Below are 18022 nucleotides of genomic sequence, written 5' to 3'. Positions count from 1 at the left end.
TTGGACTAATCTTTTCGTTGTATCCTGTTCTCTTCATTCTCCCTTGCTCCCGAAGAGATGAGACCAGTGGAGTATCTTAGATGGCCGCTCCTCATGTGGAACATTTTTAATTGAAGGAAAAAAATAAAAACAATATTAAAGAATTGTGAAAAAGACCTACAGTCATTCAAACTTGATTACTTTTCACAACTTTTATCCAGCACTTACGTATTTTTATAGTGTTATATGTGACAGTTTGTATGTTATCCATACATTTTCCTAAGTTTCTATATAGCACTGTAGTTACCTTCGGACACCATAACATTTTTCTTATTTTATTACCTTTGGCTAAATTCTCAGGAATAGGATTACAAGGTCAGAGGATGTAAAAATTGTGTAAGCCTTTTGTTTGGGGCTGTCTGTAGCTTTCTAAATGGTTTACACTAAAAGCTGGCAAGCATATGAAAGTACAAGATTTTCAGTGACCTTGAACTACGTTGCAGTTAAGTGAGGTAAGGGGCTGAGGGAGAGGGAGAAGAGAGTTTTGTGTGTAAAGTTTTATTTTCTTTACACTGGTTTAGTTTGTATGATGTGTCATGAAGGTTTTTTTGTTTGTTTGTTTGTTTTTTAATATGGAGAAATAATTTTGTAACATCACAATATATGTAATTGAAAATATTCTTTAAAGAGTAAATGAAAATTTGCACCCACTGCAGCTCTGTTTATCCCATTTTAACTTATAGGTATTCTGAAATTCATCCATTCATGAGCTGGGTACATAGGCCGAATTATTTTGACCTGCTAGAATTGCTTTTAGAGCTGTATACTTTGATGCTATGCCATTTGCCTTTATTGAATGAGTCTTGTGAAGCTCACATTTTCTGTGATTTTGGAGAATGTATTTTATTGCATCATATAATATACGCTTTATAAAGACCCTTGTGAAGAAGTCCTTACCTGTGCCAGTGCCACAAACTGTCATGCTTTTCCAGACTATGTGGTCTGTTTCTGACTCGTGAGAACTGTCAGTAATGTGCAGGTTTTGTCTCAGTTTTACACGGAGCCAACCTTGTGATCTACCTCTAGCCTTCTTTTAGATGTAGCTTTGGGTCAGATTTTGCCAAATTTGTATTCCTTTAGGGAAAATAAATGCTAATCTTTCACAGAGCAGCCCAGTATAAATATGGTATTAATCATTAGTTCTATTATTATTTCATATGCCTTTGAGTTTTTTCTGGTTGAGAATTTTATTCTATTAAAATGATAAACAGTAGAGAATCCCATTGCTGTCTAGATGGTGTTAAACCTTTTACGCAGGTCATTGAAAAGTAGAGTGGAGTTGAATGCAAAAAAAAGTTACAGAATAAAGCATAGAGTATTATGACATTTTATATATACTTAATAAATATTTACCAAAGCATTCGAAGTTTTTTTCTCCTAAGGAATAGGAGTAGAGAGATGAGAGACTTTGAGTTCTTACTTTAACAGACTCCCATGTTGTTTGAATATTCTTTTAACCATGAACATATATCCTGTTTAATTTTTTTAAAACAACTTTATTTAAAAGCAGACACAACAACACTGCCCGCGATTATTTGACTTGGGTAACAGTTTCGCTGCGGCATGTTTCTGTGTCTGTGACTAAACCTGGATGAGAAATCTGTCAATGAATTGTTGCTGCTGTTTGTAAGAAGTCAAATTGTGCTGCTTGTTTTGTCTCCCTTCTCTCTCAGGTCATTTGGATCCAGGATTCCTAACAAGTGACAAAACATCTGCTGGCAATGCACCACTCAATGAAGAAATTAATATCGCCTCTTCAGATAGTGAAGTGGAGATTGTGGGGGTTCAGGAACATGCAAGGTAGGATATTAATTCGAGTATGCTGGTATTTTAAATTGTGAATTTTATTTTAAGCAGAAAACAAGTGAGAAGAAAATGGTAGGCCTCATAGCATGGCTGGCATGAACAGTGGGAGCTGTCAGCTTCCTATGGCTTAAAAGATACTTTCTGAGGATTAGATATGACACTGAGCTTAACAATGTGCTGCATAGTGTCTCATATCAAGTTTACTATACGTGTATGTAAACTAGAGTTGATGTTTTTCTCCTTCACCTTCAGCAGATGTCTAGACGGCTTGACAGATTTTTCGCTTATGGCAGAAGTATTACCATATTTTTTCCCCCTCTCATTCATATTTTCTTGCCTTTCACTTTACCTTGAAATATACTGGAAGCAAACGATTGGGAGATACGCTTCTGACATCAGACCTCTTTTGCTTTTCCTAAGAGTGCCTCTCTTTGTCTTTCATTAAAAGTAAACTTGCAAGTCTTTTTGGTCTGTCCCTACAGAGTGCTCTATTTCTGGTGATGTTCATGTGACACTGGGAGCCCAGTTTCTTAGGATAAAAAAAGGCCACAAGACATCAAATTAGTATGTAGTATTATGAAAAAAATTTTTTTTTATGGTTGTCACTATTTATTTATTATTGTGCTTTAGGGGAAAGTTAACAGCTCAGGTTAATTTCCCATTCAGAAATATATGCACATATTGTTTTGTGACATTAGTTGCAACCCCCTCAGTGTGACGGCACACTCCGCCTTTCCACCCTGGGTTACGTATGTCTGTTTGACCAGTTCCTATCCCTTACTCTCTTCTCATCCTGCTTCTGGATAGGAGCTGCCCATTTGGTCTCTTATATCTGATTGAACCAAGAAGCACATTCCTCACGTGTACTATTTTTTGTTTTACAGTCCTGTCTGATCTTTGAAGAGTGGGCTTCGAGAATGGCTTCAGTTCTGGGTTAACAGTACATCCAGGAGCCATACTTTCAGTGGTTCCTCCAGTCTCTGTCAGACCATTAAGTCTGGTCTTTTTATGTGAATTTGAGCTCTGTTCTACAGAAAATAATTTTTTGAAGTTTGGCATTCTGTAAGGCCGAAACCCAAAAACCAAATCCATTGCTATTGAATCGGTTTCCAACTCATGGAGACCCCGTATGTTACAGAGTAGAACTGCTCCATGGGGTTTTCTTGCTGTAATCGTAATGGAAGCAGGTTGCCAGGTCTTTCTTCCATGGTACCACTAGGTGAGTTCAAACTGCCAAACTTTAGATTAATAGTCAAGTGCAGACTGTTCGTGACACCCAGGAACCTTTCTTTAAGTCAGGGGCCAGTAAACTACAGCCCATGGGTCAAATCTAGCCTGCTGCCTGGGCCATGAGCTAAAAATGGTTTTGACATTTTCAAGTGATTGGGAAAAAATAATAAAAAGAATACTTCTTTGTGACATGTGAAAATTATATGAAATTCAGATTTCAGTGTCCATAAATAAAATTTTATTGGATTACAGCCATGCTCATTCATTTATGTATTGTCTGTGGCTGCCTTTGCACTCCAACGGCAGAGTTGAGTAGTTGCAACAGAGACTATCTGCCCTGCAAAGCCTATCTCAAGCCCTTTGCAGGAAAAATTTGCTTCTCCCTGCTTTAAAGTATACTCATAAGAATTGGTTACAGTTCTCTCAGAGTCATTCCTAAGGAGCATTTAACACACACATATACAAAACAAAAACTTAGGCTTTGAAACGTGTGTATTCTATGTAGCAAACAACTTTTCTCCTATGCCACAAGGGTAAAGTTCTGATTTCCTGATTTTCCCCAAATAGGTATATAACATGTTATGGATTGAATTGTGTCCCCTAAAATGTGTTTTAAATCCTAACCTCTATGCCTGTGATTTTAATCCCATTTGGGAATGGGTTGTCTTTGTTATGTTAATGAGACAGGATTCATGTAGGGTATGTCTAGTAAATCTCTTTTGAGATATAAAAGAGATTAAACAAGCAAGCAAGAGAAGCAGAGATGGGGAAGAAAGATGCGAATCTACATGAAGATTGCCCAGGAGGAAGAGCTCAGAAGAGACAAAGACCTTCCTCCAGACCTGACAGAGAGAGAAAGCCTTCCTCTAGAGTCAGTACCTGAATTCGGACTTCTAGCCACCTAAACTGTGAAAAAATAAATTTCTGTTTGTTGAAGCCACCCATTTGTGGTATTTCTGTTATAGCAGCACTAGATAACGAAAACAGAATTTGGTACTGAGAGTGGGATGTTGCTCTAACAGATACCTAAAATGTGGAAGGGGTTTTGGAATTGGGTAATGGGTAGAGGGTGGAAGAGTTTTAAGGTACCTAATAGTAAAAGCCTAGATTGCCTTGAAGAGACTGTAGGTAGAATCATGGACATCAAAGGCAATTCTCATGAGGGCTCAGAAGGAAGTGAGGAGAGTGATAAAGTCTCTTTTGTCTTAGAGAATACATACGGCACCAGCATCAGAAAGTTGCTAGAAATGTGAATGTTAAATGTGCTTCTGGTGAGGCTTTAAAAGGAAATGTTGAACATGTGATTGGTGATACTTTTTATATAGTGGCAAAGAACTTTTCTGAATTGTGTTCAAATGTTTGGTGGAAGGTAGAACTTTTAAGTGATAAACTTGGATGTTTAGCTAATGAGATTTCTAAACAATATTTTGAAGGGGCCTTGTGATTTCTCCTTGCCGCTTATAGTAAAACGCAAGAGGAAAGAGATGGACTTAAAAATGAATTGTGCAAAATGAAAACAGATCTTAAAGAGTTGGAAAATTCCGTTGTACAAACTAAGGACACATGTGCTAGCATGTTCACCAAGGACGTGGCTACACAATCTTTTGTTAAAGAAATTAAGCCTGTGACTGATGGATCTAACCAGCTACCACAGCAGAAAACCCATCAGCTTAGACAGAAAGAGACAGAGAAAGAACGAAAGGAAAGAATGCCGTCTTGTCTCTTGGAATTCTAGGAAATAGGCCAAAAGAGCTACGTCTCTTGTCCTTCAGGAAGAGAAAAGGACCATCCCTGGAGCAGCTCGGCAATCAGCAGAACTGTTGGAAGGAGCACGAGAAGGAGGGCCTTCTCAGGGTTTCAAAGGGTAGGGCCACGGGCTCCTGGATCTCAAAGGGTTGGGGGCTGTAGTCTTCTAGATTTCAAAGAGTTGGATCTTTGTCACCTTGGTTGCAGAATGTGGAGCTGCCATTAAAGTGTGCCAAGAGGATGGGGTCACCACCCGAGGCTGAGGGGATGGTGCAGCCATTCCTAAGGGGCAGAATAATAGGACCTCCCAGGGCTTGGGGGGTGCCACTCAAATGGACTAGGAGAATGGGACCATTTTGCCCAGATGGTCTCAGAGAGCAGAGGATTATTTTCAAGCCTTGAGAGTTAATGTAATTGTTCTGCTGGATTTGGACTTGGCTTGGTGCCTGTTATCTCTTCTTTCCCTCCAATTTCTCCCATTTGTAATGGAAATGTTTGCCTTGTGCCTTTTCCAGTGTTGTACTTTGGAAGCAGATAATTTGTATTCTAGATTTCACAGTTCACGGATAAAGAGGAATTTTGCCCCAGGATGGAATTTGGACTTGGAGTTGATTTAAGCCTTTTGGAATGATGTGATGGGGTGAATGTATTTTGCATGTGGCAAGGACATAAATTTTGGGGGGCCAAAGGGTAGAATATTATGGATTGTATTGTATGCCCCAAAAATATGTGTTGTAAATCCTAACCTCTGTGCCTGTGGTTATAATCCCATTTGGGAATGGGTTTTCCTTGTTATATCGATGATACAAGATTAGTGTAGGGTGTGTTTTAAGTCAGTCTCTTTTGAGATATAAAAGAGATTGAACAAGCAAGCAAGAGAAGGAGATATGGGGGAAGAGAGATGCCAAGCCACATAAAGATTGCCCAGGAGCAGAAGCTCAGAAGAGACAAGGACCTTCCTCTAGAGCTGACAGAAAGCCTTCTCCTAGAGCTGGCACCCTGCATTTGTACTTTGAGTCTCCTAAACTGAGAAAATAAATTTCTGTTTGTTAAAGCCACCCATTTGTGGTGTTTGTGTTATAGCAGCTCTAGGAAACTAAGACAACACAGTACCTACATAGCCTTACTCCGAGATCTGACTTGATTGGTAGCAAGATAATAAAACATTTACTAGCATTTCTTTTGTTGCTTATATAAAAGCTGAACTTAAGAGGCCAAAAAAAAAAAAAAAAAAAAACCCAGACAAACCAAAACTGTTGCCGTCGGGAGTGGAGAGTGAGGGTGAAATACAGATGCATATAAATTTGAAGGTACCTTTTTCTAATGAGATCTGATTACACTTTCTGAGAACATTTGTCAGTTAAACAATTGGAACTTTAAGGATGTAGAGTTTACTTAAGTAGTTAAACTCTCCTTCTCCTCAAAGTGGCCAATTCTGTCTTTATCAGAACTATTTTATTGTTCTAGCACTTTGTCCTCTAGACTATGTTTATTCCGTAAGTATACCTACGTAGCTGTCTTCTTTTTCTTCTCCTGTCCTTTTCATTTCTTTTAAAATGGTTATTTCCCTTATTCTGGTGGGAAAGAATTTTCATTTTTCCTATCTTAGTAAGAAACATTTTACTATTAGGTCCTGTTCCCTTTTTCATTTCTTCTCTTCTGATGTATCAATCATAATGAGGCTGTAGACCTACTGATTTCATCCTTTACTTCAACATCTGTTTGCCATTAGTTTATTTCACCGTTCCTTACATTATAGGAGACGTTATTCTCTTAAACTCCATGTCAGGATCTTTGTAGAATATTATAGTATTTTTTGTTTTGGGCTCCTTTCTGTAATACTCCTCAGTTACTGATAGATTGATGTAAGTAAATTATCTTAAATTGTGCCAGGAGCACATTATCCATTTACCATCTTCCTCTTGTGTTTTACATTTCAAATTATAATTCATTGAACTCGCATGTTCCTACTTAAGTGGGAGAGAGTAGTAATAACCTGGGATGCTTATCTAATCTCTTAAACTCTCTGCTGAGATGTATCACTTGGTCCAGTTCTCTATGAACTTCTACCAAGTCTACCTTCTTTACGGTTTCCTTCTGCCTAGAAATCTTATGGAGTGAGCCAATCTTCTTTTTAGCTCCCTTCTTTAAATTTTCTTCTATCATGAAATCTTTAGCACCTTTTTAACCAATATTTCTGGTATCTGGAGTTTTGAGGAGTTAAAATTATCGTTATTTTTCTATTAAAACTTTGAAATTTAAATTATAAGCTCCCCTTCCCCCAACACACACATACACACAAACTGGCATTACTATACCCTTCCCTGAACTTGTTAGATCTTTTATCTCAGTTTGTCAATTTACTCTGTAGAATATTTGTTCCACTCTTGAACTAAGTCAAGTAATTTTGGGGTACATTTTAAATAATGTGCTTTAACATTACTTTCAAGGGCATTTCCTTCCAGGCTCTGAAGCATAAAGATGTGTTTTATTCTGATCCATTAATTTGAATACTGAGGAACTCATGTCTTGGAGGTAACAGATCCGTTTTGAAACCTCAGTGGTGGTTAATACTATCCACACAGTGGAATGTAGACTTTACAGATTCTGTTGGACTATTTTTTCACTGAAACCTGTATTATTTTGAGGGTATCTTTTATATTGGTCTTTGGGTCTAGGGCTAAGTAGAGCCTCACTGACTCCACCCTTGTCTTTCTGCAGTTTTTTTCAGGAGTTTTTTTAGCAGCAGACTGATAATCTTTGAAACATTAAAATTAAAAAGCTGAGGAGCAGGTGGGGGAAGAAGCTTTCTTGTTGGTTGCTTTAGAACTGCCACTTTGTCTCCCTGTATCTCATCTGGAGTTTATTTCTTTTACAGGTCTAGGGTTGCAGTTGTGAAGTATTGATGGGCTTCTGGCAGGGTTATCGCATGGAAAAAGGTTTTAGGTTTTGATCCACATCTTTTTGTTGTAATTTGATTTGCATGCATAGATGTTTTGTTTGGATTTAGTTGTCCTGTTAGCTGTCTATCTATTTAATTGTACATTGTTTAGGGCTTTCTGAGAGTTTTAAAAATTCAGACTTGGTCCTTGTATTGTTCTGTTTGGATTGTGGTGGTTCTGACTTGTGCTGGGTGGCGTTTTTCCATACTGGAAGCATTTGTTTGACCTTTGCACTCAGTAATTCTAGTTGTGATATGCCTTTTTCTTTTTCTTGATAAACAGTTTTTTTTTCTTTCTTGCACGTTAGTATTCTCCCCTCTTTCATATGTTCAGTTTAGCTTCTGTGTTTCTTCTAGTCATAAACTAGAAGGCGTGCTTTCTGAACTCATGGTTGAGTGCACCTTTTATGGCTGCCTTGTGTTGCTGTGATGGCCTGCTAATGTTACCTAAGCATTATCACTTCAGATGCTAATTTTTGGACCATCCAGTTCACAAGATGTTCTTTGCCAGTGACATAGAGACTTTTCCAGCATCTCTAATTCTTCTGTGCCCGCTTAGTTGTGCTAAAAGTTTTTCATTTATAAGCCTCATGTCAATGTTTTTCTTTGACCTTGGTCCTTTTTCTTACTCTTCTTCTACCAGCCTCATTGACAATTGCCCTGGGAAGGTGAAGGTTTCTAGTGCAGATTTTTCCTTTATGGAACTGTGTTGGAACAGTTCCTCAGTCCCTGTTCTCTGAAACTTTTTGTGAATAATCAGTCAGACCTTTATCTCATTTCACTGTGGTCTACTGGTCCTATGGTCATTGGTGTTAATATTGTTGATTCATCCCTCAGCAGAATTTTGCGTTTAAGACTGAATGCTTCCTCCAACCAGTTGCTAACATTTACCTTGAAAACCTTAGGGAGGCAGATGCGTAAACAAAGTCTAGGAAAGGAAGATTTTCCTAAAACCATAAGCATTCACTTCATCTTCAGTTAGGAAAAATAATTAGGAATGTTATCTAAGAGGTCCCTTCAGGCTCTGTAAATGAGAACAAAAATGTTTAATTTTTAATGTTGTTTTCCTAGAATAGTAAGTTAGCTATATCAAAAGCTGACCATCAGAGCCTGCTCTATTTCTCTGTGTTTTCTTCTTTTCTAATATGAAGTCTTTCCTTTCTCAGTTTCAGTGTTTGCAGGAAATTATCAAAACGTAGTGTTTATAAATTTTTTTCCAGCGTTTTGGGAAGTGAGTCTTAAGCACTTTCTTAGTTTTAAGACTCAGAATATGGCTCTAGCTTGTGTTTTTGACCTGTCTCTAGTCATGTGCCCATTAAGTGCTTTGTGAAAACAAAGCTGTATCTGTACCAGAATTTGATTGGACTAATTAAAAAGTAGCTGAGTATGCTCCTAGCCAGTAGTTTTATAATAAAGAAAAGGGTATGTGATAATGCATGAAAATCTGTTTTTTATGTTAGCCACCTCACAAAATTTTGAGCCTCTCACATCCTTCTTTTTAGGGTATCCTTGTGGGAGTTATAACAATTATTGTGGTCCTACTTCCCTTTGAAACTTTTTCTTATTTGGTGCAAGTTTTTCTGTAATGTTTACCATCTTAGAAAATAGCTGAACTGTTTCTCCAGTACCCCTCTGTTTCCTAGATGGACTTTTTTTTTCTGTACTTTTTTTTTCAATGTGTTAAACCTTCATCTGTCCTCATTTTATTTCCTAGCTACCATTTTATTCCAGATGGTTGAGATCCTTAAGTCATAAACATTTTTTGAATGTCTTATTGATTTATAACACACAGAAAAGTTGTAAGTTTATACTTACAAACTGTACACACCCAAGTAACCAGCCCTCGGATCTATAAACAGAAGTCCCCCTTATGCCCCCTTCCGGTTACAACCTCCCCTCCTCGCCCCCCGCCTCCCGCCCCCCGTCCCCCGTAACTGCTGTCTCTGTTTCAAACGGGATAGTTTTGCTTATTTTTGAAGAAACCTTAAAGTTGCAGACGACCTTAGAGATCATCTTGGAACCCTCTCTGCCATTTCTGACAGATGCCCCAGCAATTGCTTGAATGCTTAAAAGAAGATTTATTCCATTTTGTAGTGGCTGTTTGATTGTTGTGTGGTAATAATCATCCAAAACTGACCTCCCAGAAACGGATTCATGGTTCTTACTGTGTTTTCGAGATCTCTGTACAAGGTGGAGCAGGTGCTTTCATGGCGGCTGCCCAGCTCACAGTGATTCTTCCTTCTTTGGGAGCTGCCTTCTTACAGTTAATAGGAGCAGGCAAGCTTTTGACCCAAAGTGGGATCAGCATATTTTCCAGAGATTCTAAAATACTGAAGAAAAAATACTGAGAGGATTGGGGCCTGAATCAAATGAATGAGGCCTGGTTTGTTCCATCATCCTTGGATTATTCGAGATTCTTTAGTGTCCTTCCAATAAACTCCCTTTTTTACTTAAAGTAGCCCAAGTTGGTTTCTGGTACATGGAACCATTTGCAACATAAGTATAGAAGTGATCAATTTTTAAATAGTTGAAGAATTGCCTCATCTCTTTATTCTTCTCTCTCCAGGCTGAATATTCCCAATTCCTTCAACCACTCCTCAGTAGTAAACACACTCTCTAAACCTCTCACCCTCCTAGTCTTCTTTCCTCATGGGACACTTTCTAGAGTTTGCTTTGCTGTTTTTTGAATGCCCTCAGTGCCAGGCAGTCCTCACACTCAAGCATAATACTTTAGGTATAGTCTGAGGAAGGCAGAGTTGTTTAGTGGAAAATAAGCCCTGCAGTGGAGACTTGATTTTCTCCTTGGTTCTATGTTTACCTTGTTTAATATCCTGGGCAGTTGTCTTTTGGCCTCAGTTTTCTTTTCTGTAAAATGAACAGATTGGATCATATCCCTTTTAAAGCTACTTCCTGATATTATACTCTATGATTGCTTATGGTGCAGTGCAGAGTAACAATTGAGGCCAAATATCTTTAATTCAGAGGTTGAATTCTGCCAAAGACCATATTGACTCTCTTTGTAGCCACTTATTTCCTGAATTCTTACTCAGCTTCTAAGCTAGCTTTCCCTCAATTTGTACCTGTACAGATGAACTTTTGAACTGTTAAAGAACTTTTAAATTGTTAGTCTGGGCACATCTTTCTACACTGCTGATTCTTAAGTATGTTTTACCTCATCCAGTTTAATACACACATCTGTAAAGTGACAACATGATGTGGTGGAAAGCATTAAACCCAGAATCAGACCTGGGTTGAAGTCCCTTGGCCTACCACTTTCAAGCAATGTGACCCTGGGCAAACCATGTGACCTCTTTAAGCCTCAGTTTTCCTGTCTGTAGAGTATGTATAACTTCCATGTCTACCTCATAGGTCTATTGGAATTGTCAAATGAGATATATGTGTGAGCCAGCTTAATAAACTGTTACTATTCTGTTGGCCATCAGTCATAAAACTACTTATATAAATGTTGAATGGACTCGTTTGGCTGACATTATCCTATGACTACATGATCACTTAGTATGAGTGTACATGTGGGTTGGACAGATTTGGAGTAGAGCTTGGACTTTATGTCCCTTATTTTAATGCTTTTCACTAACCTAATCTTTGAAAACGTAGTCGCCTCTGGGTTAGTAGCTACTTAACCCATTTCTGAACAGATGGCGGGCCTCTGGTATTGTAACACTCCTGAGTTCTGTCTGCCTCCTGCTCTGTCCACAAGGGACTCTGTTCTTTAGCACCTCTCTTAGTAAGGGAGTAGTTTTTAGACTAGTCTTCCTTAGGGGCAAGGGCCTCTTTCTAGGATTGTAGGGCTCCTTGTGGCAGTTTTGCAACCGAATCTTGTCCGTTGTTACCCTAATGTTGTTTTGAACCTGATGATACAGGTAGCATTAAATCCAAGCTTGAATTCTCAAGTGAGCCAACATCACTGATTGTTTATAGTTTGTTAGAATGGCTGCTCAGGACCCCCTGTGGTAGCTGTGTGACTAGAATCATGCCACTTGCCACTTCTCACATAACCCGAATAAGGACTGGCCAGTAATTTAGATGTGAGGGCATAAGTAGCAATGATTGCTTGAACTGTCTGCCTTTCATTTGTGTCAGCACTTACTCAGTGCTTCATCCCAGAGGCTTACAGTTCTGTCATTTGCCTGGAATGTGGAATTCAAGCTGTCAGTGTTTCTGTAACAGTTTTCTCCCAAGGAGCACTTGGTGAGACTTGTTAACAAGGCAATTCTGCCCCTCCGATGGGGCCCCTTTAGAGACTCTAAACTTAAGTTTAGACTGAGTACTTCAATCTTGTTACTTTCATTGAATCAAAGCAATAAGCAATTCTGATGAAAGAGCCAAGTGTTTCCATTGTGACCTTCAGGTAGGGAAAATGATCCTTTATGCATGACCTAGTACTTACAGGCATTTAGAAATCTAATCTGTAAGGGGGTATTACTGTCATTGTTTTCAAAGGTATTCTTACCAAATATGGTACAGAACTTTTTTTTATATACTTTATTTTAGTTGTTGATAATAATACACAGAAAAACATACACCAATTCAACAGTTTCTACATGTACAATTCAGTGATGTTGATTACATTCTTTGAGTTGTGCAGCTATTCTCACCCTCGTTTTCTGAGTAATTCCTCTCCCATTAACATAAACTCACTGCCCCCTAAGGTTCCTTGCTATCTAATCTCTCTAGTTGTTGCTGTCACTTTGATTCTATTTAGATAGATCTTAAAAGAGAGTACAGTGCCCAAGGCAGACATTCTTTACTAGGTAAAACAAAGTATTTGGTTTTAAGAAGACTTCATGGGTATTTTTGGTTTAAGTTTTAAAGATTGTCTCAGGGCAGTTGTTTCAGGGGTTGATCCAACCTCCATGGTTCCAGAAAGTCCGGAGTCCATGAGAATTTGAAATTCTGTTCTGCATTACCCCCTTTTGATCAGGATTCTTCTATAGAATTGTTGATCAAAATGTTCAGTAATGGTAGCCAGTACCATCCAGTTCTTCTGGTCTCATGGCAAAGGAGGCAGTTATTCATGGAGGCAGTTAGCCACACATCCATTTCCTCCTCCTATTTCTGACTCTCCTTCCTTTGTTGCTCCACATTAATAGAGACCACCTGTTGCACCTTGGATGACTGGGTACAGAACTTATTTTAAAAAACAAGTTTCACCTATTTCTTACTGTTTTCAGTTGTTTAGACTAAGATTGTTTGGTGATTTTAATTTTGCTCTGAAATTATATGTTGCCCTGTCCTGAAGATCCCATAATTTTAATGAAGTCCAGAGAAACATCATCTTATCCATGGTCAGTCAGCGACCGATCTAGACACAATTCAGGAGTTTCTGACTGAGACCCTTGACCCTTAATTAGGCTAAACCTGATCTTTTTTAGAGAGAGAGAAGGAGTGAAGAAGGGAGGAGAGGAAGGGTATTGATTATGGGTTTCCTGAACTTACAGAGTAAAAGTATTGATTGTACAACTAAAGCCATATCGCCTTCTGTTTTTCCTGTGGTGGCATTAACCATGCTTTTGCTGTTGCTCTCATTTGCAGGTGTGTTCATCCCCGAGGAGGTGTGATTCAGAGTGTTTCTTCATGGAAGCATGGTTCAGGCACGCAGTATGTTAGCACCCGGCAAACACAGTCATGGACTGCTGTGACTCCCCAGCAGAGTTGGGCTTCACCTGCAGAAGTTGTTGATCTTACCTTGGATGAGGATAGCAGACGTAAATACCTACTGTAATACGATGTCACTGTGTTTCCTCTGCACTGTTCCCTTCCACTTCCTCCTCCTCCTTTTTGTGGCACGGAAGTTCATTGTCATAGCTTCAGCCTCAGAAGCTGTTTGTGGCATTTGTAGAATTGAAACTCATGGAAAATTGCGCCCCCCCCACCCTTTTTTTTTTTAAATTAAAAGAAGTCACTTAGGAAAATAACTTATCGACAGAGAAAAGAATTTCTTTTCTTCTTTCTTTTAGTATAAGTGATGAATTTTTATTAGACAACTTTATTTTACTTGATGACTTTCAGTCTTAGGAAACTCTGCCTTCCTTTCAGAATAATATTTTAATGACCAGGTAAAATGGACTTCAGTTTTTGAATCTTGTATTTATTTTTCTTTGTAATGAAATTAATGTCTAGACTTGACCACTGTCAGCAGACCCCATCGGCACTCCCACCTTAGGGCATTTGCACACATACCAGTCAGGTCCTTTTTGGCACCTGGTACAGCATGTACATTCACAAACCTGTACTTAAAAATAGAAGACAGAAGTATTACTTTTTCTTTTCGCTTAACTCTTCTGTCTTCTTTCCTGACTTTGCTCCTGGTTGACGTCCCACAACACAAATAATTGACATGCCCCTTTGTGTTTATAAATACTATTAAGGTGACTTAGTTTGTCTCCTCATTGCAATAATTGATAACTCTTTGGAACATATCTCCTTGGGGCAGAGGCATTTCAGAGAGATACCCACCATGAGGTTTTCTGGGCATCTGAAGAGAGTATTAAAAGATCAGTGGGGAAATCTCTCTCCCTAACTTTTTTTCCTGGTCTATTTAAATAGCAGGAGAACATAGAAACCTGTTATTTAGGTAAAATATAAAAAGTTGTATGGCTTCTAAGCCTACATACAGGCACTTGCAAAGCTGAGAGGAAAGTGCCTTCTTTCATAGCTGGTCTCTCTGTAAAGGGTGTATAACAACTGCTTAACACCTGAGCCACCGTTGACCTGACGCCATATTTGGGTATTTTTCTCCTCTACCTTCTAAAAGTGGAAAAATAAATATATACTTAAGAAATCAGATGTAAAGCACATAATGGCACTATAGCTTTTACAGTATCTGCAAGGAATAGCAAAGGGTAGTGGGAGCTTCAAGGAATTCAGGAAATGCCAGCATTGGAGTTTTATGGCATTAGTCACTACCTTTCTTCCTATAACATGTTGTAGTTTAGTGAATTATTTTCAAAGCAATACCTAGAATTAGAACACTATGTCTGTGCACAGGGGGAGTGAGGTAATAATTGGCTTAGAAGACCTCACCTTTTGTTAGTCACAGTCTTTGGTTTTGTTTTTCCATTTCAACCATATAATATTACGATGGCCCTTTGTCTCCCTGTCCAAATGCCTTGACGGCTCTTGCTTTTCATAAGAGCACGAGAATTACAGTTTTAATTTTTCATTCTGCAAACATACATATACCAAGTGCCTAATCTGCATAAGGCACTGTGTGGGGTGGGTGCTGTGGGGCCACTGAGATGGATAAGACACACCCTGCATGCGCATGCGTCAGAGCCTGCCTGGTCCGCCTGCCTGGCCTTTTTTCTTTTAAAGACAAGTTTATTCCCTTTTACCCTTCTTCCTGCTGCTTTGTTTCTTCTTTATCTCCTTCTTCCATTGGAGTGTATTTGAGCATGTGTTCTTTGATCTTCTCCGATAGCATCTCATTTGATCGGGCCTCTGTTCTTACATCAACTTTTATTTTTCTTCCAATCTACCTTTAATAGATCAGGCTTTTATAAAGATCATGAACCTCCAGTTTTAGCACCTCATGTATCAGTCTCTCACATGGCCACAATTCTAGACAGAAACCAAAGATCCAGAGGCCAGAGCGAAATAGGACCTTCTGCAAATTCACTACTGGTGTACCCTTAGACCTTCACATTTTACTTTAGGGTTAATTTATTGAATTTTACTGTTACGCATTGTGTTTTGACTTGAATTAAAATGCTAGACAAAGCAGAAATGTACCATTTCTGGTCTGTGTTTTCCAGGAAAATCATTGGGAGGAGAATAAGGGTGGATTATATGACTTGAAGTTTTTACAGTTTATTTTTTCCCCAGTGTCAGGTTAAAAGCTGTTTTTGCATTACCTGTTCTTATGTTAAGAGTTTGGCGGCTAACCAAAATGTCAGCAGTTCGAATATAGTTTGATTACACCAGCCCCTCCTTGGAAACCCTATGGAGCAGTTCTGTTCTATCCTATAAAGTTGCTGTGAGTCAGAATTGACTTGACGGCAACGGGTTTGGGTTTTTTTTTGTTGTTGTTATTCGTTTTATTCTTACGTTAACAGTATATTTTCTCCAATTCCATATAGCAGGTGATTGCCCATGACATATTTACTTTAGCCCCTAACAGTCATTCCCTAAAGAGAGAACTTCTGTGGTGTGCTGTGTGCACTGTGGATTGGGAGCAGAGGGTGGAGTGGTAACCAGACTCTTCTCTTGCTTTTTTTGCTTTTACATTAGGTTGCACTTTTCCCTTACCTCTTCATAGTCAAGCGCCCTGACTGCTTGATTTGATGAGTAGAATAGAGATTTAGAGATTAAGGTGTAAAAAAGGGAGGAGTGAGGGTAGTAGAGACAGTCTGCTCTCTGCTAGGTTGGGACTTTCTTTTTCCACCTATCTCGCTATGGAGAGATGAGGTTTCAACTCTTCTTTCATTGCTAGATCTCGAAGAATGGGGATGTGGTTTCTGGAAATGCATTAATGATAAAATTCTGTGGTAAACAATCCTGTGATATTTGGAATTTCTTTTCAAGGGATTTTTTTTTTTTTTTAAACCAAAAGTTTTGCATTTGGTAGGCTAAGTGGTTGTTTATGCTTTCACAGGACATTGTCTATTCAAACTAATATCTTTGCTAAAATGGTGTACTTGGGTTATAGATGGGTTTATTCTACAGATTTGGTTACATCTCCCCTCCTCCAGTTTGAACCACAGAGCAGTAACCTGGCTACTGCATCCTCATGACTGCCCTGGCACGTGTAATTGCTGCTCTCCCGTAGTTGTCTTTTCATTTTTGATAGAAGGGGTCAGACTGAATAGACTCCATATTCTTTGCAATTGAGGATCCCATAAATTCTGCCTTTATTGTTACTAATTGTGAATATGAACCATCTGATTTGCTAATTTAGTCAATTGTTTGTTACTTTAAGCAGATTAGCACCGTATGTAATTTAAAAATGAATTTGTTGCCTGCTTTTTATACTGTTTCACAAGGTTTTTGAAAAAGCTGAGGACACAATTTTGTCTTTTAGTTCTAATTTTTTTTAAGGCCTAGAGCCTCTAATCCCTGTTTTCCAGTATCTGTATGATGTGACTTCCATGTATATATAAAAATGATTACGCCGTAACCAAACTTCCTCAGATTGTGCACTGTTTGTTTAAAATAATCACGTATTTTAGTCCAATGCTGTTGTATTTTTTCATTTTATTTAAAACACTACGTATTTCTTATTCTTTTAACAAATTTTAAAGGGTAGTGATCTTAAAAAAAAAAATCACTGGATAACTAGGAAGTATTTTTGTTGTTGTTTTATTTTTTAAAGAGTACAAAGGTCATGGAAGCCTTTTGCTCCTCTTACCGTGAAAATGAAATGTTAGCCATTGTATGGCTAGGAACCGGTGCACTTGGTGGTTAACAGATCTGCTGTTGCTGGAGCTTGAGCGTGGAACTTGATGCAGTGACGACAAATCATTGCTTAGAATTAATGTTTTCAAATGTGCAACTCTAGTTTTTGAAAAGAAAATTTGGTTCTTCTTTACATTCATTATTTGGTTTGTGTTTCCATTTAGTATTTAATGGTCTTTGGAGAAAAAAATAATAAAACAGAGTGTTATATATATATTTTTTGGTGCAAGATAAGATTTTCTGTTTTTTGAAATAAGTCTGTAGCATAAAGGTTAAACTATTTTAAGACAAATAAAATAGAGTGTATTTAAACAATGATAATTTCTGAGGAGTTTGTTTTTTCTCCACTGTATCTGCTTCAGCTAATTAGGTGGTGCCTGGAGCTCTTCCCAAGTGACCTTTCGTATGTGAAAGTGGATTGTGGTTTTTTAAAAAATTTTGTTGAGAATGTACACAACGAAACATATACCAATTCAACAGTTTCTGCATGTACAATTCAGTGACATTGATTACGTTCTTCAAGTTGTGCAATCATTCTCACCCTCCTTTTCTGAATTGTTCCTCCTCCATTAACATAAACTCACTGCCCCCTAAGGTTCCTATCTAATCTTTCGAGTTGCTCTTGTCACTTTGATCCCACATAGATAGTTCTTAAAAGAGCATAATGATATTTTTTACTAGTTAAGCTAAACTATTGTTTGGTTTTTAAGAAGACTTCAGGGGATATTTTTGGTTTAAGGTTTAAACATTATCTCAGAGCAATAGTTTTGGGGGGTTCATCTAGCCTCCATGGCTCCAGAAAGTCTGGAGTCCATGAGAATTTGAATTCTATTCTGCATTGTCTCC

At 38.3% G+C, this 18022-nt stretch overlaps 1 protein-coding gene across 4 annotated transcripts in view; it reads left to right on the top strand.

Annotated features, from left to right (window-relative positions):
- ARK2N (arkadia (RNF111) N-terminal like PKA signaling regulator 2N) overlaps positions 1-17491 on the top strand; it is a 119956-nt gene extending 102465 nt beyond the window's left edge. For 3 of the 4 annotated variants that reach the window (XM_004380886.2, XM_023735379.1, XM_004380885.2), the window contains 2 exons: positions 1713-1839; positions 13316-17491. In XM_004380886.2, coding sequence (XP_004380943.1) covers positions 1713-1839; positions 13316-13505 — 317 coding nt within the window. In that variant the 3' untranslated portion in view covers positions 13506-17491. Of the gene's footprint in view, positions 1-1712; positions 2731-13315 lie in introns of those variants that run through there. The other variant, XM_023735380.1, reaches the window with a different exon arrangement.
- Positions 17492-18022: the final 531 nt, after the last annotated feature.

The sequence above is a fragment of the Trichechus manatus genome, unplaced genomic scaffold, assembly GCF_000243295.1.
Source record: "Trichechus manatus latirostris isolate Lorelei unplaced genomic scaffold, TriManLat1.0 scaffold00078, whole genome shotgun sequence".
Lineage (NCBI taxonomy): Eukaryota > Metazoa > Chordata > Mammalia > Sirenia > Trichechidae > Trichechus > Trichechus manatus.
Note: the sequence above shows the minus strand (reverse complement) of the source record. Positions and strands in the feature narration are given on the sequence as shown.